Here is a 27,564-nt window from a genome sequence, read left to right as displayed (position 1 = left end):
CATGATGTAGAGCTTCTTTCATATGCTTATTTGCTGTCTGCTTATATCTTCTTTTGTTGTTGCTTAAAGATTTTTGTTTTTAAGTAATATCCATACCCAATGTGGGCCTCCAATTTAAAATCCCAAGATCAGGAGTCTCATGCTCTACTGACTGAGCCACCCAGGCACTGTCTTCTTTAGTGAGGTGTCTTTTAAGGTTTTTGGCCCATTTTTAAAATTAAGTTATTTTCTTATTGTTGATTTTTAAGAGTTCTTTGTATATTTTAGATAATAATCCTTTATTAGATCTATCTTTTGCAAATATTTTACAAATATTTCCTCCCAGTCTGTGGCTTGTCTTCTAATTCTCTTAGCAATGTGTTTTGCAGAACAGAAGTATTTTTTTAATTTTAATGAAGTTCAGTTTATCAGATGTTTCTTTCATGAATTGTGCCTTTGATTTTATTTCTAAAAAGCTATCACCATATCCAAAGCCATGTAGGTTTTTATCCTATGTTATCTTCTAGGAATGTCATAGTATTGTACTTTACATTAAGGTCTGTGGTCCATTTAGAGTTAATTTTTACTAAAGTATGTAAGGTATGCATCTACATTAATTTTTTGTTAATGTTAATGTTTAGTTCTTCTAGTGCCGTTTGTTGAGGGATCTTTGTACATTGTATTGCCTTTGTTTTTTTGTCAGAGATCAGTTGACTATATTTATGAAGGTCTGTTTCGGGGCACACTAATCTGATACATTGATCTATTTGTCTCTTCTTTCTTTTTTTTAAGATTTTATTTTTATTTTTATTATTTTATTTATTTTTTTAAATTTACATCCAAATTAGCATATAGTGCAATAATGATTTCAGGAGTGGAATCCAGTGATTTATCCCCTATAGTAACACCCAGTGCTCACCCCAACAAGTGTCCTTAATGCCCCTTACCCATTTAGCCCACCCCCCAAAAAAACCCTCCAGCAACCCTCTGCTTGTTCTCTGTATTTAATAGTCTCTTATGGTTTGTCCCCCTCCCTGTTTTTATATTATTTTTGCTTCCCTTCCCTTATGTTCTCTGTTTTGTATCTTAAATTCCACATATGAGTGAAGTCATATGATACTTGTCTCTTCTTCACCAGTAACACACTGTTTTGATTATTGTAGCTTTATAGTAAGTCTTGAAGTCAGGTAGCATCAGTCCTCCAATTCTGTTCTTTTCCTTCAATATTATGTTGGCTATTCTGTTTTTTTTTTTTTCCTTTCCTCCTAAATTTTAGAATCAGTTTATTGACATCCATAAAATAAGTTGCTAGGATTTTGATTGGGATTGCATTAAATCTATAGATCAAGTTGAGAAGAACTGACAGCTTGACAATATTAAATTTTCCTGTCCATGAACATGGAATGTTTCTCCATTATTTAGTTCTTATTTTACTTCTTTCATCAAATTTTTATAGTTTTCCTCAAGCAGATCTTATACATAACTGGTTAGATTTATACCCAAGTATTTTATTTTGAGGGGATGCCAATGTGAATGATATTGTTGGAAGCATGTTTGTAACTTTATTCATAATAGCTAAAAGCTAGAAAGAAAAAAACTCATGAGTTATAAAGTTATTAGGTTTCTTCATCACAGGTCATGTGAGAAATAAAATATTATATCAGAATAATTAATAGTTAATTTTTTCTGAAATTCCTATCAGTTAATGAAAATGGGGTACAGGAATTATATTATTTAATAATGGGAAACAGCTTCTTTGGGTGCTAAATGAAAAGTAGTATGCCACATTATCCTAATATGCCTATTATTTGCATAGTTAACATTGTTTTCTACAGTAGTTTTCATTACAGATGAAAAACTGTAATTCTTGTGATCTTCCTTCAAGGGAAACAAAAATAAAAACAAAACTATAGTATAATATTACAATCAACTACTAAAGTAATAGGTGGCTCTATCTTTTATCTTTATCACCAGACATTTCTGGTGATTCTAACTTGCTAGCAAGGGGGAAAGAGCTGTGTGTTCCCAAAATATTTTCTTCAAAGTAATGGCCCTATCAAATATTCTGCAAAAAAAAACATTTCCTGATCAAATGATCACTGGAAAGTGCTTCATGGTCTGTCTACGTATTGGACGTGGTAATATTTAGTAAGCATAATTATGGGCCTCAGAGTCTTGGGATAATGAAAACAGTGTTCCTATACTGACTCAAATATGGAACCCCTTTTTCTCGTAAAACCTGGGGATATCCTGGGGGGGGAATACACTTTGAGAAATGGTAACTTAGAGGAATAAGTGAATGTATATTGCATAGATCATCTTCAAATATGAGCTGAGTAGCACTCAGCTAAAACTCAATTCTGATGAGAGCCCAGAGTAAAGGTATTCAGGGCTTTCAAATTGGAGGAAAATCATCAGCTTTATATATCGAATACATTTATGATAAGGATAATACCTTGTTTTGGAAACTTGAGAAAGAGAAAGCTTTGCCACCTCTTATGACAATGTTCCATAAAAGCACACACAAGCAGGGTTATATTTCCTTGTAGGGGCCTAGGGCAGGCTGCCCCACAATGGGCCACTTTGATGCAAAGATTTTTTTTAGTTAAAAGCAATCAAAACCCAGGAGATGCAGGAAAAGCTCTCTGCCTCCCCTAAGAGTGCCTGAATTTACATTGGAAAGGAGAGCTTTAACGGGAATCAACTATTAATAGAAACTCCCCCTTACCTAAGGAACTTATCTACAAGATGGGGCAACCTTGTTTTTCTAAACATCTCCTTTCACCTTCTTGCTAATGACCTTCTTCCCCTCCATATCCTCAGACCCTACTCCTCTCCTTAGCTCATATAACCTTCATGTTGCCCCATTGTCTTTGGAATTTCATATCTATGCTGATTCCCTGTGCATACACCTATTAAATTTGATTTTCTTGTGTTAATCTGTCTCATGTCAATTTGCTTCTAAATCTAGATAGAGGGACCATAGGGCAAAGGAAGGTCTTCCTACCCGACATCCTCAAAAGTCATGTTTGGATATATTCACATGGGCAGTTGTTTACCCTGAATTCAGCACATGCTTCATGTCAATCCAGAAATGTAGCAAGTATCAATGGGTAACAATTAATCTTGGCAGAACCTCTAAATGTACACCACTTCTCAATGTCTCTGATTGCAGATTGTACATTGCAGAATAGGATGGGGGTTCTGAGAACAACAGCCATGCATTTTTGTTAAGAAAAAGAGTCAGGTAGGGCCACCAAAGAGTCAGGTAGGGGCACCTGGGTGGCTCAGTCGGTTAAGCGGCCGACTTCGGCTCAGGTCATGATCTCATGGTCCATGAGTTCGAGCCCCGCGTCGGGCTCTGTGCTGACAGCTCAGAGCCTGGAGCCTGTTTCAGATTCTGTGTCTCCCTCTCTCTGACCCTCCCCCGTTCATGCTCTGTCTCAAAAATAAATAAATGTTAAAAAAAAATTAAAGAAAACAAAAAACAAAAAGAGTCAGGTATATTTTAGCTTTGATTTAGGATAGAAAGAATATGATATTCAGTATAAATATAGATATGTATTGTCCACTTAACCAAGAGGTTTCTTACATTTTTCATTGATACTCTTTTTAAAAAATTTTTTCAGAATAATCTTTCTACTTTGATTTATACTTCAACCTTGAGTGAAATCAGACATAAAACAGTAATATGCAACAAAGACTGTAAAATGAGCAAAGAATCAACTGTAGGTATATTTCTCTCACTAAAACTCTAACCCACTGTTGGACTTTCCAGGTTTGTAAACTACTAATACTGATTATTCATCAGCTTATTCTTGCCTGCAGGCAGATAACAACTACGTAACATTTGATTACTTTGATGACCTTTTTCATTCTTTTGCCATTGAGAGGATGAATTATTGTGAAGAAAATCTAATCTTTCACGTAAAGGTCAAAAATGCTTCATTCTGACTATAATTTATTTTCAACAAGGTGAAAGAGCTGTCTTTCATCATTGACACCGTAACAAGTAGATTTTTTTTAACCTCTACCAACTCTTAACTGTAAACTGTGTTTTTGCCGTCTTGACTTAGTGTCTATAGTTCCATTTAAATGTTAAAACTTATTTCTAACTCAGGTGTGTTTGTGGCCATAAAGACTGATTAGTGTAACATTTTGCTTGAAAATGCACCTGTATAAAACATTATTGATAACATGCATCGCTTTCTTCAAATAACATCATTTTCTTGTCTTTCTTCCCCTTTTTTTCTGCACCTTTGCCTGCTTTTTGCCCTTACAACTTCATGTTTCAGTCTCCTGTGAGTCCTGGCTTTGAGGTAGGTACTAATTCTACCTGGCAATAGGAATATGCTTCACCATCTTTTGTAAAACAACATTATACTAATAGGTTGACCTCAGACAATTATTGGTATTGACCCTATGAGAATAATCAGATCAGAATTTGGCTTAGAATCCAGCCTATTGAACTGCAGAAACCCCATTGGTCTTTCTATGAAACTGACAAGATGGGTTGAGAATAGAACAGAATACAGTCAGAACACACTTTACCCAGCAGCATGTTAACTGAAATGCTTGCATATTGGAATTGTATCCTGAAGACAGGGTACCACAAAACCATGCAAGTTGAGGCCACCATCCCAATATGTTTATACACAGTTTTAGTTGGCATGGTAAAACATAAAACAAGGACTGCCTGAAGATGAATGTAACTTTTTTAAAGAAAGGAGCTTTTAATTGTTAATGTATTATCACAGTCTATTTAATTAGTTTTTAAAAAGATGGTATGCAAGTGGGTATATCGAGGTCTCAGTCCATGAAGAAATTATATTTGGAAAATTCACAAATTTCCTTCTTAGAGATTTTAAGTAAACCCCTCTCCAAAATAGGCTTTTTATTTATCTTAAGCAATTGATAGCCTGAATATGGAGGAAAGGCATTTAAATGAAATGTTAAAGCTGAGTATATAACAGTGCTTTTATTGTGATAACTTGTTTTGATGTATTGTGTTTATTAATATTTAGTTTTCCTTATTTCTGTACTTGTGGCAAATTGAGAGTTGACATTGTTATTTTTCTTTATGAGACTATGTTTCAAATACCATTATTAGTGTCCATTCTTACATGGTCTTGTTAAGGTAACTATAACAAAAGAAGCTAATGAAAACACAACCAGAACATGTATGAGGTTAAATAAAATTAAGAAATCAAGTTATCTTGATCCTTAGGATATAAAATGAAGAAATTTACTTCAATAATAATAAATTTGTATGTTTGGAAAAATCATCCTAGGGCAAAACATTCCTTATATGTCTTTTTAAAATCTTCCTGGTATTATATTGCAATGATATATGATATTAATTTTCTTAATCTGTCCTACTGATTAGTTTGTTTTCTTCTTTTTTTTTTAATTTTAAACATTGCTGAAATAAGCCTCTTTGTGTTTTTTTGTTATACATTTATAAAAGTGTTAGTAGGTTTCTCGATCAGCATCTTTGAATGGATCTAGTAGATTATCTTCTTGGAAGCCAAATGGACTGAAAAATAGATACAATTTTTTGCCAAGTAGTTCTTCAAAAAGTTGTAAAAGTTTAAATTTATAACCCTGCTAACTACAGTGTATAAAAGTTTCTATTGCTTTATCTTCCCAACAATAGATTTGATTCCTATTTTAAACTTAAAAAAAATTTTTTTTTACTAACTTCATAGGTAAAAAATCTCTATGCCTAAATATTATTTACTTAATGGAGGATAAATAGTTTTTCATATATTTATTGGCCATTTGTATTTTACCTATGGTTAATTACCTGTCTCTTTTTCTACTGAGTTGCTTATTGGTTGCTTAGAATCTTTATATATGATTAATTCTCTATTAATCTATGATGGAAGTATACTTTCAGTTTTATGTGTTTTTGACATCTTTTTCCACAGTTATTTTAACAGTGAGAGACATATTTTCATTCATTTTCTTACTATATAGAGACTGTTGAGAATAAATCAATATGGCCAAATTCAACATAATATTTTTGTCAAATGATTGAAGAGAATATTTTTTTTCCTGAAGTAAAGGAGCTTAAGTCAAGGTAGAAAATGAAGGAGAATTTAAGACATTGGTGTTCTTTGCAACCAGAGGATATAATTGATATAGTGTTTTTAAAGTACATTAGGTCTTATGGAATGTTTTTTTTTTATTTAAGAACTTTATTGAAATTTTAAAAATTATTTTTAAATGTATATAAGGAAGTATTTACTATTATAGCTTTAAAGTTAAGGGGCTCTTTAGAGAATTTATTTTTGCTGAAATTAAATGCTTCTAGTCTAGTGTTTTTGGTAACTCCTAATATTCAGACTGCTTTATAGAAATCATTAGGAAATAAATTGCTCATTCCAGAAGCTTTTCCTGTGTTTGTCTTGTATTCTCATTTTTTGCATCCTCTAGTTTTTATGAAAGTTAGACAATATTGATTTTAACTTGTTATTAATAATAATGGTGCATATTTCTAAATAAGAATTTGGCATAAACTGCTATTATTTTCATAAAGTTTACTGACTCACACTTAATTAAGACAAGCATTATATTAAAAGGAACTCTTGCCTGCATAGTTTCCTAGAAAATCTCCCCCAGAAATGACTCATTCAGTTACTGTTTTTGTTCATTTAAAAAAAAACAAAAAACAAAAAAAAAGGAAGACAAGAGAATACCAGTATTGCATTATCTATCTGTAACTGCATATGATTCTGATACACCTTATAATAGCCAAGGTATATTATTTTCAAATGAGCAAATAATGAAAAAACTATTTCTAATCCTGAATGAAACTATGATGATATTTCTGGCCAAATGAATATTTCCCAGGATAGTTTCCAAAGTAGCAGAAGTCTATCAAGAAATAAGAGATTTTAATTGTTACTACTCTTGTGTTCTGGAGTTCCAGGAATTGTGGTGATTCATCTGAATTAAAAAGTCATTTTTCCATTTAAATATACACCACACCGTCACATCCATGCAGTACATTTGCCAGATATTGCAAGATTTCTTTTGATGATTGTGTAAACTATTTCTTCAGATTCAGCCCTGGGTAGTGTATATGTTCAATGAGGAAAGACATCCAAGAATTCTTCAAGCAGCACGTATGTCTGTACTTCCCGAAAGTTAGAAAAGTATGTGCAGGGGTGGGTTTGTCAGGAAGGAGGCCTTCAGTAAAATTAAGAGTGTGTGGTCTACTTGATGTGTTACTAATCAGCTGTTACCTGATTTCATTCAATGTGTCTGGCTTATTATATGTACATTATTAATTCATGCTCTGAACAAAAACTTCCAGATGTGTAACTCTAAATGTAAACACTGCATGAGAGTTCTTCATGAACTCCCCTGGAGGAGGGGGGCATTTACCAGTTGCCCACACTTATAAACATATAGGTCTTGGGAACTAATAGGTCTTTAAAGCAGGCTCTAAAAGACCTATGTTCCCCTCAGAAAAGGGACCATGGCTTTCCTAACACTCCCTACAAGCCATGCCTTAAAACAGAAAACACTGCTCTCTACCTTAAGATGCAAAACAGCCCCCCACCCCATGTTATCAATAACAGGCATTTGCTTAGTCTAATGTCATGCCAGACCTGAACAAATTTCAGTCCCTTCTCATTTACTTCCTGACCAATCATGACTACTAGGTCCTAGTGAGCTCTTAGCTGAGTACTATGGGGAAAAGAAAAAGAAAAAAAAAAAAAGATTACTGTTCTCAGGAATGTTTCACCCCTCCCCCCCCAAAAAAAAGAAAGAATTGAAGTCTTGTCTAGAACAAATAATAATGAGGTGTGAAGAAAGTGGAATATTGGAATTGGTATTTTAAATTAGACTTCCAGAAGCTTGAGAAATAATTCAGCTTCTAAAATATTTACCTGTGTTCTCAGAAATATTTAGCTACATGATTTTACTTGATTCATTAGGCATGGTTTTCTGATACCTGGTTCTGTTTGATCCAATGAATGCCTCTCTCCCTTCTCAAGAAGAATGGAAGTATTGCCATTTTAATCATTAATGCAAGATGAAACAATGTCCAGAAGTTATGAGCAAATATACATACTTCTTTCTCCAAATAGCCTAGTTTTTGGTGATTATTTCTCTGTAGCTGTACACTGAAAATATCACCGAGTGGTATAATTTTATTGAGGGAGTGCTTTCCTATATTTTTAAACTCAAAATTGATAAGGAAAAAGCCTTGTCTTATTCTTCTCTCTTTTTTAACTGAGTTACATTAAAATCTAATCTTTGATTCTACCATGTTATTTCAGATGCACATACATAGACACACGGTGCTATGCATTTACCATTCATTGTTATAGGTTAAGATTCTATAAAATACCATAAAATTATCTTTGTGAGCCCTTAAGTTACACTTACTTTTGAAGGGAGAGGCTCTAACCTTTGTAGCCTTGGATTGTGTTTATGGCGTGCTTTTCCAGCTTTTCTTTGGTGTCTTTAAGTCAGTAATCAATGGGACAGCCTCTTTCCAGATTATTTCATTCCATTCTCCTATGAGTTCATAGACCCAGACCAGGCTCTTGTCAACTAAGGCAAGGTCAGATACTATGGGAATATACGTTCCTAACATTACTATTCTTGTTTTTTCCACATAATCTTTTTACCTTCTGATTCACTTTCTATGTGTAGACCAACTCTGACATTTGAAGCCCCAAAGCAGAAGCTGTTGACACCCAAAAGTGTTTTCTTCTTCAGTGGAAATGCTCCTTTTTTATTGTGTAGCTTTAGAGTGCAAGGCATTAAGGTCACATTGACTTCAAGTAAAAAGAGAGGTAATCTTATGTTATGTCTCCCCTTTCTTCCAAGATCCCATGGATTTGTGGGATTTTGGTAACTGACATTTTGAAAGAACAGCACATGTAATTTGCAACCATTCTTGAACAGTTCTGGTGCTTTCCCTGCAAAGAGTGGATCACTTAAAGCAAATAGTAAGGTTCCTTTACCCTTCATTTCTGTTTACCTAAAAAGAGTGATGCAATAAAAAAGTTAATATAACTTTTAAGACTACTTTAGCACTCAGAAACTCCAGACCACCTTGTATTTTTAATAAGAGAGTATTTATGTTATTAGTGTGACAGCTTTCACAAATCACAGCAAACATTAAGAAATGAATTCTCCGTTGTAAAATACAGCATTGGTCACCACTAAGCAAGGGCACACTTTTTTTTCCTGCCCTATAGCAACTCTTTTCAATGTTAAGAAAAGGTGTTGATTAGCTTTTATTTATGCTATACATATTTAGGGTATCCAAATGAGGGGCCAGACTCATTTATCTGTCATACTTGGCAGGCAGTTCAAGGGAATCAGAATTTTAACAGAAGAGCACTGAACGATTGAGAGTCACCAAATGCTCTACCCTCCCTCTACTCAGTGAAGTGCAGGGCATGGAAACATGAGTGTTTTCTGAATGACCCCCTTTTCCTCCACCATGAGGGTGTTTTATCTTTTCTTCAAACCTTCATATACATGGGCACTTACTCTGTGTGAGACAGTATTCCAGAAGTTGGTGATACAGTGTTGAACAAAACCATCAAGATTCTCTCCTCATGGCACTCACATTCTATGAAAAGAGACAATAAAAATACAATAAGCAAACAGGTAAATAAGACCATTGCAGGCTGCAGTAATGGCTCTGGAGGAGACAGGATGGTGTGCCAAAGAGTAACAATGTGAATGGGGAGTGACCAGTAAGTTAGATGGTCTGGAGGCCTCTTGGAGAAGGTGATATATGAACTGAAATCCAAAGAATAAGGCAGAACCATGTATACAGAAAGACAGGAAGAGCACATATTGTGATAGTCCATAGTAACAGTTATGTTTTATCCAAAATTCTATTGGAATTAAACTTACTGGGCACAGAGACTTATTTACTGGCCTTTCTATGTCTGGCAGCATCTGAATTGGGTTTTCAGGTAAGATTCGCCCCAGGAAACACTTGCTAAAGTAAATAGATCAATCTTTATGGCAGTAGTAGGAACTATCATAAGGTGGTATTCTGCACAGTTCTTTGAGTGATAGTCCAAAATACTAGATGTTAAAACTTCTGAAATAAAGGATTAATGTTTGGTTGGATCTGTTTTCACACAGTTGTGCTTGTATTTTTTAAGTAGAACAGCACCTGAATAAGAAAGCAGGCAGACAACTGAGTGATGCTTATACAATAGAAGCTGTTTATTAAGTTAGTCATTTTGTGCTAGAAAACATGTATGACTCAGATGCTATCCTCTGAGCACAGACAATCTGGTTGAAAGTCTCTTCTGTAGGTCAAAGTTAAGAGATTCACAATATTCTGTAGGTCAAGGTTAAGAGATTCACAATATTTTTGCATTGCATTTTGGCATATAGAACATGTTATTACTTAATTATTCTCACTTTACCCCCAAGAATTGTACCATTGTGACTTAAGTGAAGGGAAGAAAATACTTCCTAGTTTTCTATTAGCATAAAACCAGGGAATGTGAAAACTGGGAGGAGCTAAGGAGAGAGGAATCATTATTTATCACCTGGAGTGAGACTACATGAATTCATAGTTCTGCTACTGACAGACTGTGATCAGGGGCAAATGATGTAACTTCCCTATGATTCAGTTTACTAATTTTTAAAATGGGGATCATAACACTAGTGGCCATGGAGTGTCAACGAATTAATGCATGTAAAGTGCTATGAAAAGAGTTTGGCCCATATAATGGTTAAAGAAGGTGTTTTATGTCATTGTCTTGTTTAAAGGTCTCGGAATTCCCATGGGCCAGATTTAGTCCTCAAATGAGTTGACTGGCTGGCACAATGTTTCAGAATTTTTTCAGAGTTGCCAACACTTGGAAATAGAGTTACTTCATAAACAACTAGATTTTCTGCTTTGATTTTGAAAAACTAAGAGGTCAACCAACACCAGGCTCACATACTCACGTGGATTACTAATCCATGAGTTTGGCCATCCCTTTTATTCTGAACCTGTCCTCTCTAATTTCTTATATTGGCCACCATTCTCCATCGCATCTCTCATACTGACAGTCTATCCATTGCTTTTAACAACCTACAAGTATTGGAATTTACTGTCCCTCTCTTTCCAGAGCAGAAGAGCTCTGACAGATTTTGTATTTGCATTGGATATGGAAGCAGGGGTGAGGAACAGGCAGACACGTAGAGAGAGCAGTTGCAGTGAAAAGCATTCCTTAGCCAACTGTACTCTCTTAACATTGAAACCCTGTAAAGCAGATATGTCAAAGTCATAACCCAGTTAATATTACATTTAAAAGGAGGCTTACATGATAGTTTGTATCTTGAATATCTCTATTGAAATGTCGCATCCATTATCTCCTTGCAGTTACTTCTTGAAAACATTAATTCTGTTCAGTTCAAGCAATGTTTATTGTTTAGCATGTACCAGGCACTTCTTCCCTTAACAGAGGACAAATATGATTAAGTCACTGTCCTTCTCTTAGGAGCTTATTGTCCAATGATTGAGACAAGTCAGAAAAAGATGGTCAACGTGTATGCCAAAGTGTTGTCTTCTGTTTCTCTTTGACTCAAGGGGAGCTTAATGTCACCCCAAATCCATTCCCAATATGAGGCTGTGAAGTGAATTTTACTTAATAAATATAAATATTTTAAAACCACAGAGGTTTTCATTTGAGCCATGCATTTTGTAAAGTGACTTTTATCTTCCAAAATCTTATGTTTGATTTTTACATAAATGGCAACAAGCAAACCACAAGGAAAGGCAACTTCCCACCCTCTGTTTTCCAGCTTTACTAATGAAGGGGACTCATTTTGAACCGCAAAGTAGAATATACCTTGTTGGGAAATGGTTTCAGAGTCCTGTTAAATGTTAAAGACATGCTGGCAGTTGGAGTTTCCATAATGTAATCTAAGCAGTCATTTCCTGGGAAGGTTCCAAACTTGCTGAGTCATTAATTTAGCATACCAGGTTACAGAACAAATTCAGCCTCTAGAAAAGCAGGGTATTTTATCCATGTAAGTAGGTGTTCAACACATACAGTTTTTACTTTGGCTGTAATTTCAAATGAATACAGTTAGCATAAGAATACTATAGGCACTTCACAAAACTTAAAATAATTAATCTCTGTAACCTTTATGTAATCTCTAATACTGGCTTTAAAACTCAGCTTTCATCATTTTTCTGCTCTCCTGTTCTCTTCTGTCCATGATGTGATATATCACTGAAAACAGAAATGAAGTCTTTATACTTTGTATGAAGTATAATTTGCCAAGTCAAGTCATTTCCATACACACACACCCCAATACCATACTTTGCAGTTATCTTGGGGCTCTCACAAAGGTTTCACACCTGTAACTTGATCTAAACTCCTCCAGTCTAGAAAAGAACAGTTCATAATATCAAGAGCTGATGTGGAAATGTAAGTTTTTAGAAGTACCCCCTCTTGCATGTGCTTGCCATAATTTAGGGAACTTGAGATCTGTTCTGTGAGTTCTGAGCCATGTTTTTCTCTGAACATAATAGTGAAGCAGAACGAAACAAAATGTAGCTGTGCCCTTTCCAGAGCATTTCACCTTTTCTCCCTTTTCCCATAAAAAACGATCATTCAGCAGGTTGCTCGGGTTCACCACATACACGCTGCCAAACTGGAACAGCAAGTAACAGTGGAAATTAATTTAAACACCATTTAGTTTACCTAGTAAAATCTTCACTAGTGTTGATAGGTAAGGAAGAATTTTCTCTTTACTAAAGTTAACTTTATAGAAAGATCTTATTAAAAATTCTAAGGGACTGTGCACATTACAATTCTACAAATAAGTAAAAAGAATAAAATGAAGTAAGTTAAGGAAAAAGCCTGGTTGTTTAAGTCAACATTACCCTTTGACTCACCATGAAGTCTAATCATGTTGAAGTTCTCGTAAAGACCAAGTTAGCTGGCTTTAGATCAATGAGAATTTGTTAAGCATCTGTTTTCTTTACCATTACCAATTTCTAAATCTTGCCTACTCTGTAACTTGATGCAACAAACAAAATACTGTAATTATGGCTTTCCGGTCTATATACCTTCAAATAAAACTTAACCTAATAATTAAAATGACATTTTTTGGTTTAAAATAGTAACTGAATATTAATTACTAATGGAAAATGTATTGCTGTTCTGAAAATCCTTAAGAGTGTTTGGTTTGTGTTCACATCATTAGAAATAGTTTCAAAGGGATTATTAGCAAGATTACAGAAATGTTAGTTCTTAAACATTTCCATAAACTATGATAAATGTGTGTTACAGGGCATGGCTTTATTTCATAGGCTTTTTGTTTTATAATCTGTTATGTATCAATAAAGGCCTTGTTTTGCGTTTTGGTTGAAGAGTGGATAAATATCTCATAAGCATTTACAAAATTATCAAATAGTGACCCCATCTTCCTTTTTTGTCTTGGCTGAGATTTGTGTCCTTGTAGGGAAAAGCACGCGCGCGCGCGTGTGTGTGTGTGTGTGTGTGTGCACTCCAAAACCATAGAATATAATTGTACAAACGAAACTTCTGAAGCCCTTCCCATTCTCCCTTTCCCAGAGTGTTTGTTATCTAGTAAAATTAAACAACATAAGCTCCTGGGTCATGAGGCTAACTGATTTTAATTTTAAAATGTCATGAATACCAGGAGGGCACTCTTTATTAATACTATTAAAACCTCAAATTCCTTTTAAATCTTAAGTGCTGTTAAAGTCTTAATTTCTGACACTATAAATTATAGAATTTGTGAGATGTTACTCAGTGCCAAGGACGCATGTGGCTGTGTGAATCTCACCATTGCCTAAATAATGTGTGTAATACAGTCTGTGGACCATAGTGACAGCAAACTTTTCTTCTATAAACTCATGTAACATTTAAAAATTCCTTATTTAGTCCTATCTTGAAGGTAATAAAATAAATGACTTGTAGTTTAAGGCAGTGTTTAAGTGAATGTTACCATGTTGGATAACAAGAAAACATTCAATTTATCAGATTGCCTCTGGCTCTTCTAAGTGAATTTGCGTCACAATATAGTAAATAGTCCTTTGTGAAACTGACTGTAGGAACACAGCCTAGAATTAGGTACCTTAAGATTAAGGAAAATAGCTGAAGAGTGATTTGGTCAACTTTTCATAGGATTTCCCAAGTCTGAGAACATTTTAAGTCTGCTAAGAAAGTGTGATGTCAGGTCAGCTTTTATTCTGAGTGTTGAAACTTTCCAACTATGGAAAAATATCAATTTTCATTTTAGACTGTGCTTAAAACTGGCCTGGTGGCTACAGTTACTCAAGAAGGACACAAAAAACTGGGACCTAACCCTGTGGATTTAATTATTTTTCAATTCCATTGAAGATATTTATTCAGTATATTCATATTCATGATTCTGGTTTGGCAAACCTGTGGCCTATCTTTAAGCTCCCTAGACTTCTCTGTGTGGGTTGAAACTTTCCAGGGTAATTATCCTTTACAGTTATCTTTATGGGATTTATCTTTATGGGATTGTAATTACAAATGTAACTGTAGACATAATATCCCTATGACAAATTTCATCTCAGATTTCTTTTGATTATAGCTAGTGAACTGGCAAATCAAAATTTCTCCATTTGGTAATAAATGGTGTTACCTTTTGGTGCCAATAGTCATTGAAATGGTTAGAAAGTGTATGTAAATAAGATTTCTTTCTCATCTTGTCAGTAATCATTCCAAACCTGGCACTGACTGAGTAAGGTGATAATATAAGGGCTCTGGAGGCAAACAAATATAGGTTCATGTTTTGACTTTCACTAGCCTTTGACTCAAGAGGATATACTTCAACTTTATGAGCTTAGATGGCTGAACTTTTGATAATAAACCCTATCTTGTAAGGTTCCTCACACAATGATTACTAAAGGTAGGAGCTTAATAAATGATATGTATAATTATAATAAAACTATTAAAAAGTAATTCAGTTCCTCCTTTATTCTGATGATTTCAAAGTACATTTATTCTGATGATTCCCACGTACATTTCCATGATATCAAGAGCTATATGAAATTGTCCAAAAACAGAAGACACAGTTAATTTTAATTCATTTAATTGAAAAAAATCTATGTACTGGGCTAATTAAATAATTTTAAAATGGAGACAAGAGTGCACAGAGATATCCTTATGAAGAAACACCCATATTTGTGTGGCTTATATAGTCCACTAGTTTATTTGTTTTCCAGTTGTAAAAATGATAGCATAATTTTAACCCTTCACTTTTATATTGTTGAGGAATAACATAAAGCCATATTTATTTTTTCTTTGAGGAACCCAAAGGAGCTGTAACCACTTTTCAGGTGATGTACTATGTAGGGCAGACAGATGGGATTTACTTGTTATCTTCTACCTTGCTGAACTGCTTGCCTTTTTTAAACCATGGCATGTAATACTTTAGAAAATGTCCATCAAATAACATGTGTAGTGGGGTTAAAAACAATTTTTTATTTGCTTTCAATCTTATACTTCTGTATTACAACTAATTACATTACTTTTTTAAAGCCAAAAATATTTTCAAACTCCTACAAATCAGGTTCAAATATTCTGATCTCTAGTTCTCTTCTTTTTAGACTTTTAAAAATAAGGTAGGTCAAATGAGAGAAATAAAGGAGGTATAAATTACATTAAATAACAGAAACACAGTTTTAATTTATTACTCTCATTTCCCTATGGATCAAACTGCTAAATAGTAAGGCAAAATGCAATTAAAAACATATATACTTTTAGGGGTGCCTAGGTGGCTCAGTTGGTTAAGTGTCTGACTCTTGTCTCAGCTCAGGTCTTGATCTCAGGGTTGTGAGTTTGAGCCCTGTATTGGGCTCCATGTTGGACTGTGTACCGGGCATGAAACCTACTTAAAAAAAAATATGTGTGTGTGTGTGTGTGTGTGTGTGTGTGTGTTTATATCAAGTCATCTCTTACATATTATTATCCTTTATTGTATTTCAAACATATAGCAAAAGTCACCATCAGAGTCATTTATTGGTCGAGAAAAGAGGTCAAATTCTCAGTCATATATTGGACGACCAATTCAGCTCGACAAGATTTTGATGTCTAAAGTGAAAGTGCCACACACATTCGTCATCCACTCCTACACCAGGCCCACAGTGTGCCAGTACTGCAAGAAGCTTCTCAAGGGGCTTTTTAGGCAGGGCCTGCAATGCAAAGGTAAGGATGATCTTGCCACCAAATATTTGTCACCAGCCAAACTTTGATCCGGAAATTAATCCTCAGCCATTTGAAGGCACTGGGTTTTTTTTGTTTGTTTTGTTTTGTTTTTGCTTTTTACAACTTTTCTTTTTTGTCAATTCTATGTTTTTGTTTTCTTTTAAAATCTTTATGATCAGACTGCAGATTCAACTGTCACAAACGTTGTGCATCCAAAGTACCAAACAACTGCCTCGGCGAAGTGACCATTAATGGAGGTAGGTAAAAGATCAGTCACGCTGTGCTTCTTTCCTGTTCAGGAGTGTGTCTGTGATGACTTAGCTGTATTTCTTCTTTTTTCTGTTCAGATACTTATGACCCAGCCGAAAGTAAATTATGGGCTCAGGTTGTTCTGTTTTACTGTAGAAAAGCACTCATCATTGAGTTCTGATAAAAAAGAAAACAAAAACCAAAGAGCTTTGCTTGATTTTTATGCAGTGCACAGCTAGTACTGAAAACTTGGATGTCTACAGTTTCTTTCTCAGCTCTCTTTTTAATACTCTTGTCCTAGTTTGTTCAAAAATGTGGAAAATGTTGGAATGCCTGCAAGTTATAGCTCTCAGTCTCTTTTTCTCTGTCCTTTTAATTCCAAGCATTGAGATGGAGATTAATTTTTTTTCCCTGTCTGTCAAGGGAGGGAAGAATCGGAGACTGACCATCAGGAAATAATCATCCCTTCCTCCACTCAGTTAATTCCATTATGTGTGTTCTTGTAAACTTGAATCTTTAATAACAATACGAAGAACTTTAATTCAGCTAATTGAAAATATATATTGTGTTTAATAGTTGGGACTATTGGGGAAATCCTAATGGCATAAATTAACTTTGAAGGACACCTTAAGAAAAATACCATATCCTAAAGGAACAGCTTACATTTTCTCCCCAGGTAGTCTTTCTAATGCAGCCTTAGCAAATATTTGACTTAGTACCCCAGGATAACTTTTTCTGTAGATAGTGGACTGTTTTATACCTTCAGTCTAGTATCAGTTTTATGATTCCTTTGGGGAAAAAATGGTGACAGAAGACCAGAGAAACAATTGAGCATTTTTGTTGATAAAACTCTGAAGAATAAATGGTTATATTTGCTCCAGAATTTTCTTCTCTAGAAGAAATATATATCTAGAAGAAGAAGAGGGGAAGTCTCTCGAAAGCATTCCTATGCTAGTTTCTGCCTTGGAGATTTATGAATTAGCTGCCAAAATGGAAAGCTTGGCAATCTTCCTACTTTCTGTGGCATGTAGAATTCACTTTGTTCAGGCCCAGGAAATGTCAGTATGTGCTTGATAACTGGAACTAAGGGGAAACAGTGCAGTTTTTGATACTGTGGATTACTTTGAAATTGCATTTTCCCATACAGTCAGAAAAATCTAGTAAAATGTGAATTTTTCGAGCTTGGCAGGCTAAGAAAGGTCCCTGATCAGTCTATTTTCCAATTTTAAAATAAGTACTCTGCATTAGTAAGTACAGTTGACCCTTGAACTGACCCCCTGCATGCAGTCAAAAACGTGACTATAACTTTTGACTCCCCAAAAACTTAACTAATAACCTACTGTTGACCGGAAGCCTATTAATGATAGCATAGTTGATTAACACATATTTTGTATTTATATGTATTATATACTATATTCTTACAATAAAGTAAGCAAGAGAAAAATATGTTATTAAGAAAATCATAAGGAAGAAAAATACATTTATAGTACTATATTGATGAAAAGAATCTGTGTATAAGTAGACCCGCACAGTTCAAATCCATGTTGTTCAAGGGTCAGCTGTCATTATAATTTGTTGCATTACCATCAAATGCGTAATTAAATGATTCATTATTACTTCAAATATCAAATATCTTAAGTATTTAAAAGCTGCTGCTTAATATGGCCAATTTAATGTATTGGAATCCATGACTTCAAGTTACTAGAATAGCAAGAATCAATGACTCCCAGTCTTGGATGTGAAAGTTTCCCTCATCTTTGCATATATCTCTTTTTCCCACAAGGGCTGTGCTACTGAAATAGATCAGTTTCCTCTTCCCTTGTTCCTGGTATCACTTTGCTTCCTAGAAGTTTGCTTCTATCCCACCCTTGGCTTCCTGCCAAGGCTCTCCATAACTTTTCATCTTTTTAGGCTTAGGGGCATGAAAAAGAAACATCTGCATGTAAAATTATATATTCATCCTCTGATAAGTTCAGATACTTGTGAAATAAAAAAAGGAAAGGGAAAGAGAAGATAAATTCTTGAAGTAAGTATTTTTTAGGGCTTCCAATTGATATGTTGTAGGATTGCCTAACTCCCGTAACCCCGACTGTAGGATTTCAGGTTTATCACCATGGGTGCAAAACAATTTTTCAGATTTGCTTAGCCCTGGGGCAGAGTCTGATGTGGTCATGGAAGAAGGGAGTGATGACAATGACAGTGAAAGGAACAGTGGGCTCATGGATGACATGGAAGAAGCAATGGTTCAAGACACCGAGGTGGTGATGGCAGAGTGTCAGAATGACAGCGGGGAAATGCAGGACCCAGACCCAGACCCAGAGGAGTCCAACAGAACTATCAGGTAAGGGCTGTACTCCCAGTTTCAGTCCAATAGGTGGATTTACTTTTTAGGACACTTTGATATTTTAATCTATTGAAAAAGAAATTTCAAGTGTTTGCTTGATTTGCTTATGAATGCTCTCTGAACTGTAGAGGAGAGCTGGTGGAGTGAGGAGGTCAGATTGCCTTGGAGCAGTGTAGTTTGCATCGTCTTCCTAGCATTGCTTCTTTCTATGATCCCTTTCCTTTTGCATGTGAGAGGTACTCATGTTTGCCATCCACAGGTATACTGCTAAATTACTGTTTATTCAGCGCTCATTGTGTGGGCCTGCAAAAATCGGGGGCCAACGTCAACAGACACCATCTGTCTTAAAGCTGACCCCTAATACAAATATCACATATGTCTACATCTTACTGTGTTACTGTCTTACTTCAGAAGTATGTAACATTTTATATTTTGGATTTAATAATCTATATGCTTCTTGATTATTAGATAATCCCCATTTTGATATCAGGGATCAGCACACTGTGGCCAATCAGGCTGCTGCCTATTTTGAAATGAAGTTTTATTGGAACATAGGCATGACCATTCATATTGTCGATGGCAGCTTTTGTACTACAATGGCAGAGTTAAGTATTCTGCAGAACTTAAAAATGTTTATACCTGGTCATTCACAGAAAAAGTTTCTCAGCCTCTGATTTATATTATAAAATGTATTCAGAATTTTGTGTCCATTTTACAAATGCCATATTTATTGACAATCTGGAATTGCTCATGGGAGTAGAGCAATAAAATAATTATATTTTTTCAATGAATGGCATAAGAAATATTTTTTAACTACTGGAAAATGTCAGCCTTATGACCCAACTGTCTTTGAAGGTGTACATTTATTTCTGTAGTATCAAAATGGGGAGAATATTCGGAAAGGTGCTTGCATTTATGCATAGGGGTAGAGAAGAAGACAGGAAGAGACAGACCAGACAGGCAAAGAAAGCGATGAAGGATCAGCATAATTCCATGAATGATAAATATTTAAAAGAGAGTTTAAACAGCAGATTCTACTTTTTATGAGATTATCCAGACTCAAATTCATGTTAAATGATATTATGCACAATTAATACTTTTACTCTAATATGTAATAAGTAAGCAAATAAACTTTTATGTGTGGTTCTGAATACGGTGGCCTCAGTACAGTAAGACAGTAATCTAATGTTTACCCGAAAACTTAACACCATGCAGTTCAACCTAAAGACTAAGGTGATTATTATCCTGCCTCAGAATTTTTAAAGTATACATGTAAAGTGCCTATCACTCAGAGTAATCCAGATTCTGAACCATGATATTCTGACAGTACATTTCACCAAAAATGCGATATGAATGTTTTTTGACTTTCATTCTGCAATAGCTGAAATAAAGTTTTATGCAGGAAAAGATCTGTATCTAAAAGCATTTCTCTCCCAAAATATTTTGACTTTTCAAGTCCATCAACAAGCAACAATATCCCGCTCATGAGAGTCGTGCAGTCTGTCAAACACACAAAGAGGAAAAGCAGCACAGTGATGAAAGAAGGCTGGATGGTCCACTATACCAGCAAAGACACACTGGTAAGATCCACAGCCAGCAATGCACTCTCTACTTGCTAGCTTCGATTTGAAGAACTGCTAATGCCTTGTGGAGACTATGGGATGGGAGTTACCAGGAACAAACCTCTACTCAGACATGGCATAGGATCAGATAGAACACATTAACATTCTCTAGGTGTCAGATATAGTTGAGCAAGCAACTGAGCTAGAAAAAAATGTAGGCAGCAGTCTCAGGGAAACAAAATCATTGACCTCTATTACTTGAGATGGTCTCCAAACTACTTGAATGAATACCTGTCATTTTATAGCAGTAATGAAAACGACAATATGTGCTTTCTCAATGCTCCTCTGGGATTCAGAATTTGAAGAAAAAAAAAACACTGCATTTTAGGGAGAGAAAAAAACTATGATAATTCGTATACTTTTCAAATCCTTAGTTAAGTGTTCACTTAACAACTAACCTATTCAGGAATACAGTGATCCTATACTGTATTAGATAAAGGACAACATATTTTAATTTTTTTAAATGTAGTCTGAGGTGTTCACTACTCCAGATTCTTCTAGTAGGTGGCAAATGAGATTGTGCATGTGTGTAAGAGAGAAAAAAAATTGATCTTCGTTTTTGTTGAACTAGGTGACATTTGGTGATAAGCGTCTTTCTCACTTACTGGTAGTGAGATAGGTGGTTATTCCTCACCTCCTATCTATAGGATCTCCATTATTTCTTTTAACAAATAGACAACCATAACCTAAGTACACTATCTGTAATATCAGTATTTTCTTCTGGAGAGAGATTTACATGACATATTGTGGGATCCAACTGAATATCATCTTTTAGTTCTTCCTAGACATGGTATACAGTATTTAAAATATATCTAGTATATTTGACTGGTCTAAGGTTAGTTGTGGATGAGACCAAGAACACTGCTAGGGCTTTTTGGTCTAAAAAGATGAATACACAGATACACATGCACACACATACATACCCTAAAATCGTAGAACATATACCTAGACTCAACAAGAACCTAATCACCAAATCATAGAAGTTTAGATCTGTTGTGATGTTTAGACAAGGTAGAGTTTGATGCATTTCCCTGATTTAGTTAAATTGATATCATGGAATCAGACTTGACATCCTCCAAAATATTCTTTAGTTATTCTGTAATATTCAGAATTCTTCCATTTCTAATGGAAGCCAAAATATTTGACTGGATCAGCTTGGCATTCCTTATGTTCTGAAATAATGAGTATACATAAATATTACATCTCATTATCTCTTATTATAGCTCTTATATTTAACCCTTTTAATTTCATTACAAACTACAAATCCACCTCTAGCTCTGTAAGTAGTCAAATAAATTTTAAAATAATATTATTTACTATGCATGTACTAAGTGTCAGACACTGCACTGGGTGCTAATATATTACCTCCTTTATTATTCCTAACCTTCTGATGTAGATGCAGAAATGTATCACACATTTGCTGAATAGTCATCTTCTATAATCTAAAATTAAGTGTGAATCTTCCTGGTCCATAGCCCATGAATTTCCCACCACCAGATCTTATCTCCCCATTGGGAAAATGTTTATGTTTTTATCAATCTTGGGTATTATTTTTTAATCTGTAAGTATTTAAAAAATTTTTTAACGATCCTGAATCTTACCTCTGTTTCAGCGGAAACGACACTATTGGAGACTGGATAGCAAATGTATTACCCTCTTTCAAAATGACACAGGAAGCAGGTACTATAAGGTAAGGGTGGCTCTTTCCCTGATTGGAGTCTTCTGCCCACTCTTGTCTTCTCATGAGAATGTTAGGGTATCAGGAATACGAAATACATCTAGCAGACATGACTATTTTGTGCTTGCTCCAACGGAAATTTTTTTTCTGACATTTGCAGATTTGGGGAGAATCAGATTGTGACCCCAAGTTAGTCATCTGTGAGTTTCAAATTTCCCTGTGGAGTGCTTCTGGCCCTATTGGATGGTGGTGGGGAAAAGGAATCTTAACTGAATATGTTAGATATGTATATTTTAACTAGAAAATTCAAGGCCTGTCAGATAAGTGACAAGAAAATTCTTGAAATCCATTCTATCCAGCATTTTTTGCTTCTTTTTTTTTTCATAAATAGCCTCACAGCATATTGCCAGGAGGGTTAAGAAACATCATGTGATGTCTTCATGCTTTGCTGATATTCATAAAGAGCACTTTCCTCTAGAGAAACATTTGGCAGCAGTTTTCATTTTGTCTGCCCACATGAAATAATACAGATGTCACACATGTATCACCCAGTAGAAGGTGCCTCTGAAAGAAGTTCATAGTGAAAACAGCATATACTTTCTCCTTCAAACTTAATGCGGACTCAGCCATAGTTGACGGGCCTCTCTGTGTCCACTGTCCACAGCTCTCACACAAAAAGGAAACCTCATTACATTTTAAATTAAAAATTTATTTTAAAAGTCATTGTTCCTTAGTCATTCCATACCTCTGGGAAGACAATGTGGTGATTAATTTTTTAATGTCAAAATTGTAAAGCAACTACTTAAAAAAATTTTTTTTAATGTTTATTTTTGAGAGAGAGAGACAGAATATGAGGAGGGGAGGGGCAGAGAGAGAGGGAGACACAGAATCTAAAGCAGGCTTCAGGCTCTGAGCTGTCAGCACAGAGCCTGACGCAGGGCTCGAACTCACGAACCGCGAGATCATGACCTGAGCTGAAGTCAGACGCTTAACTGACTGAGGCCACCCAGGCGCCCCTAAAAGCAACTACTTTTTTTTTGTTAATTTTTTTTTAACATTTATTTATTTTTGAGACAGAGAGAGACAGAGCATGAACAGGGGAGGGGCAGAGAGAGAGAGACACACAGAATCTGAAACAGGCTCCAGGCTCTGAGCTGTCAGCACAGAGCCCGACGCGGGGCTCGAACCCACGGACCGTGAGATCATGACCTGAGCCTAAGTCGGACGCTTAACTGACCAAGCCACCCAGGCGCCCCAAGCAACTACTTTTAAAATCAATCTCTGAGGCCTTCCTCACTAAAACTGTTCATTTGGCAATATTATGATATTAACATCTATTGAATTAAATTATATGATTCATTTTAGTGCCTTAAAGGATAGTCAAAGCTTAAAAACAGCCACGCATATCCAAATGCATTTCAAAAGTGTTGTGATTCTACCTCATAGGTAGAAAAGTCCATCTTTTATATTCTTAGATCTTGATGCAGGTTCAAAACCATTATTTGTATTCATACATTTTCTTGCCACATGAACACAGTAGAAAGGTCACTTGAATTTTTCTGGTGAGAGGAGATGATAAACTTTCCCCTAGTACAGGTATTTTTGAATTTTACTTACTAGTATTCTGTGTTTGTCACATGTGTCTAGCATGAATTTTATTTGAAAGATTACATACTTTTGATAAACTGCAGTTACTACACTCTTTCTTCCACAGGAAATCCCCTTATCAGAAATTTTATCTCTGGAACCAGCAAAACCTTCAGCTTTAATTCCTAATGGGGCCAATCCTCATTGCTTTGAGATCACTACAGCAAATGTAGTGTATTACGTGGGAGAAAATGTGGTCAATCCTTCCAGCCCACCACCAAATAGCAGTGTCCTCACCAGTGGCGTTGGCGTCGATGTGGCCAGGATGTGGGAGATGGCCATCCAGCATGCTCTCATGCCTGTCATACCCAAGGGCTCGACTGTAGGTTCAGGAACCAACTCGCACAGTGAGTCTGCTCTAGTTTTGTGTCTGTAGAACAGATAAAGAGAGCCTCTTTGGGGATGACTTAGTTTATTGGTGAACATAGGGTCTCTATATGGAAGCTGCTAAGATACTTCATTAAATGATCCTATTTTATTTTTTTTAATTTTATATGAAAATTTGAACAAATTCACGTTAACCCTGTATATGTATTAGGCAATAGCAGAAACCTAGAGCTGTTGGTCATAAAAGAAGGAGTAATCTAGTCAGCTTGAGTTTGATCTGGAATCCCAGTCTTGCTATTTGCATATCTGAGTTAACATGTTTCCTCAAAACTGTCCTACTCTGTGTAGGATACTGGGTGTTCAGAGTACTTGGAAGCTCTAGAAAATTGTATCCCAGGAAGAAATCCCTGTTCATTAGTAGAATGAGACAGATTTTACCAAAATGCAATCATGATCAAGGGTTGAGGATGAATGTTAAAAAGATATTTTAGAGGAATATCTATGTAAAAATATGTAATTTTAAATTTTATAATGGCTATTAATAGCAAATCCTATGGGAAAAAAAAACCTGTTTTTCATATCACAGTATGTTATCTTCTGATCTTTCACAGCTTTTCAATTGATATCTAACCCAGTGTACATAGAAATAGATTATATATGTTTATTTTATGGCTAAGGATTTTACAGGAGGTCTCTATTATGATCCCTAAAACAAGCCGAACAGGTGGACGTTAATGATTTGCCTGTTTTACAAGGTGAGGCAATCAGGCCCTAGAGAGATTAAGTTGTCTCAGCTTTACCAGAGCTGTGAAGAGGCAGCCAGCATTTAACCCAAGGCTTCATGACTCCAGACTCTAAACTGACAAAATGTTCTTTTTTTTCAAAACCAAGTACAGAGTAAATATGTAATTGTAAAGGAAAGAAATATTGTAATGAACTTCTCCTAGAAACATTTAATTGCTGTGATTTAAAAACAACCCTTCAGCTTGATTAGTAAACATGTATCTACCTGTTTTGCTATTACTTCACTTACTTCCTTTGTGTATTTTTTAACATGTATTTCCAGGAGAGATTTCTGTGAGTATTTCAGTATCAAATTGCCAGATTCAAGAAAATGTGGTGAGTATATACCTACTAATATAAAGCTTGGTAATGTGATTCTTTATTGGAAAATAAGGATCTTAAAATGCATTTTTATTTATCTAACATTTTAATTTTACAGTATTTTCTAGAAAATAAAATTGGGTCTATTTGGATATTTTTCTTCCATAAGATTTTAGAAACATTGCATTATGTGGATTTTTTAAGTGATCTTCTTCCTAAATACCTATTATTCATCTCAGATGAATAATTCTAATGTAGTGACTGATTTTTCCCACATTTGCCCTTCTTGGTATTAGAATTTTAATGGTTGATATAAGACAATACCAAACAAAATAAATTCTTTGAGTTGCATGAGTAGCTTAAATATGCCTTTATTCTCATTCCTTGATTGCCACCTAGGAACGCTGTCATAGGACGAGGCATTGGAAATGCTTTTAGAGTCACTTGTATGTAGCAAGGAGACCTCAGAAAACTCCATAATTCAGAACGTATAGTCCATATTCTAACACCCTCATCAGCTGCTCCACATAACTCCATCCTTTCAACTCAGTTTTTGAAAATTATAGACATATTATGAGATAATTTATTGTGCTTCATTATTATGCTTTGTCATTTATACATGTCATGTCAGGCAGCCAAAATGTAATCAAGCCTTTCCCACCCTGTCCTATGACTCAAGACCTTTTGCTGTATTTTGCCTGTTATACTTATGACCACAAGCATGATGTTTATAGCCTAACTTACATTGATGTGAGTTTAGGTTTTAAAGAATAAACTCTGTGAAACTCTATTCATCACTAGTTATAGCTTTGCAAACTTTGTTCCGGTGGCATGAAGTAAACTGGAAATCAAAGTTGAATTAAAGAGAATTAGGAAAACTTCATAGTATTCTTATGCTGTCAGTCTTGAAGTACACTTCTAGACACTTGCAGGTTCCTGTTGTTCTTGCTCAGCCAGAGAATACTTGGGGAAATAAAGGTTAATCTATAAACCTCTTGGAAAATTCTAGATACCTGTCTAGTGATTCCACTTTGTTCAGCCACTGTTGTCCCCTGAAAATTTGGGGTGGGCCATTGAGCCATGTGAAGAAGATGGAGTGGCTTGGACTTGAAATACTGGAGTAGTATTAATTTGTTTTATCTCCAGACAGCCTTGAACCCACCCATGGATACTCTGAAGGGATAACAGGATAGAGACAATGCATGATTGTTTTCTAGGGAAGAGCACAAAGGAAAAGATAAGAGTGGATAGAATATGAGGTGATGTGAAAGGGCTCTTTCTCTAAAAAGACAAAGAGTACAAGAGTGGAGGATATGCAGAAAATTCAGAATGATAGAATAGGAATAGGAATACATTAAGTGAAAAGTACTGTTTGTGTTTTCATGAGTGTGGTCATCAAATTGGAGACTGTAAGACCTAGATTAAAACACAATGCTCTATTTAGCAATTTTTTTGAAAAGACTAGACATTTGGATCATGTGATCTCCAGAAGTGGTTTATAAAAATGGAAGAGTTTAGTTACCTCACAGATGAGAATTCCACAATGGATTGTCATCCTTCTGTGCTATCTCCAATCCATGGTGATTCAGCCCTTTCAGTTTAGATTCATCTGGGTGTGGATGATCCATAGAGGCATCCTCACCATCCTAACCATAGAGAGTAGGGTGATTGGAATCAGGACTGGCATAGATATGTGATTTGGACCCATGATTATTTAACCTGAAATTTCTAAATAACCATCCCAACAAGCAAATCCCTTTTTGAATACTTACTATAAGTAGCATAGTATAGTTTTAAGTCTTATTTCTCTGTAAAAACATATTTGACTGAACATGAGAAAAACATATGCTGCTTAAGAGCCGAATAGTTTTCTTTTTTTTTAACATGTCTATACATATGAAAATTTTATTTTATATATTTGATAGAAAATTAATTAAATGCTTTGTTGAGGAAACTGAATTATTGGTATGTCTGTACTTATATGTTTGTCTGGATCTGTTAAGTACATGTTAAGTTATATGAGGAAGAATTTAAGGAATTAAAGAGCCAAACAGTTTTCAAAAAACATTACAATTCAGTTAATTGTAGAGCGTGCTTTGAATACTCAGTGATACTGTAGAGTTCATCTAGCACCTACAATCTCATTGTTTATGTTAAAATATTTAATAATATTCGTGATATATATGATAGACTTATATAACTTATCAGGACTAATGCTTTGTACTGCTTCATGTTTGTTTTTCATTGGGCTTGTGCCTATAGGACATCAGCACAGTATATCAAATTTTTCCTGATGAAGTACTGGGTTCTGGGCAATTTGGAATTGTTTACGGAGGTAGGTTAGTTCACTAGTATTTTTATTAACTTGGAGTTTTAGCTACTTTATGTAGAATAACAGTATCTCCAATAAAA

General features: G+C 35.1%; 1 protein-coding gene across 2 annotated transcripts in view; it reads left to right on the top strand.

Annotated features, from left to right (window-relative positions):
- The window catches only part of PRKD1 (protein kinase D1), a 327,764-nt gene that overhangs the window by 256,445 nt on the left and 43,755 nt on the right, over positions 1-27,564 (top strand). Inside the window, exons 5-13 of one of the 2 annotated variants that reach the window (XM_027065517.2) lie at positions 4,275-4,298; positions 15,971-16,181; positions 16,361-16,438; positions 18,567-18,771; positions 20,231-20,354; positions 22,009-22,086; positions 23,789-24,068; positions 25,115-25,167; positions 27,415-27,487. In XM_027065517.2, coding sequence (XP_026921318.1) covers positions 4,275-4,298; positions 15,971-16,181; positions 16,361-16,438; positions 18,567-18,771; positions 20,231-20,354; positions 22,009-22,086; positions 23,789-24,068; positions 25,115-25,167; positions 27,415-27,487 — 1,126 coding nt within the window. The remainder of the gene's footprint in view (positions 1-4,274; positions 4,299-15,970; positions 16,182-16,360; positions 16,439-18,566; positions 18,772-20,230; positions 20,355-22,008; positions 22,087-23,788; positions 24,069-25,114; positions 25,168-27,414; positions 27,488-27,564) is intronic. The other variant, XM_053224336.1, reaches the window with a different exon arrangement.

The sequence above is a fragment of the Acinonyx jubatus genome, chromosome B3, assembly GCF_027475565.1.
Source record: "Acinonyx jubatus isolate Ajub_Pintada_27869175 chromosome B3, VMU_Ajub_asm_v1.0, whole genome shotgun sequence".
Taxonomy (NCBI): domain Eukaryota; kingdom Metazoa; phylum Chordata; class Mammalia; order Carnivora; family Felidae; genus Acinonyx; species Acinonyx jubatus.
The sequence above is the reverse complement of the archived record's forward strand: the minus strand, read 5'-3'. Positions and strand labels throughout refer to the sequence as shown.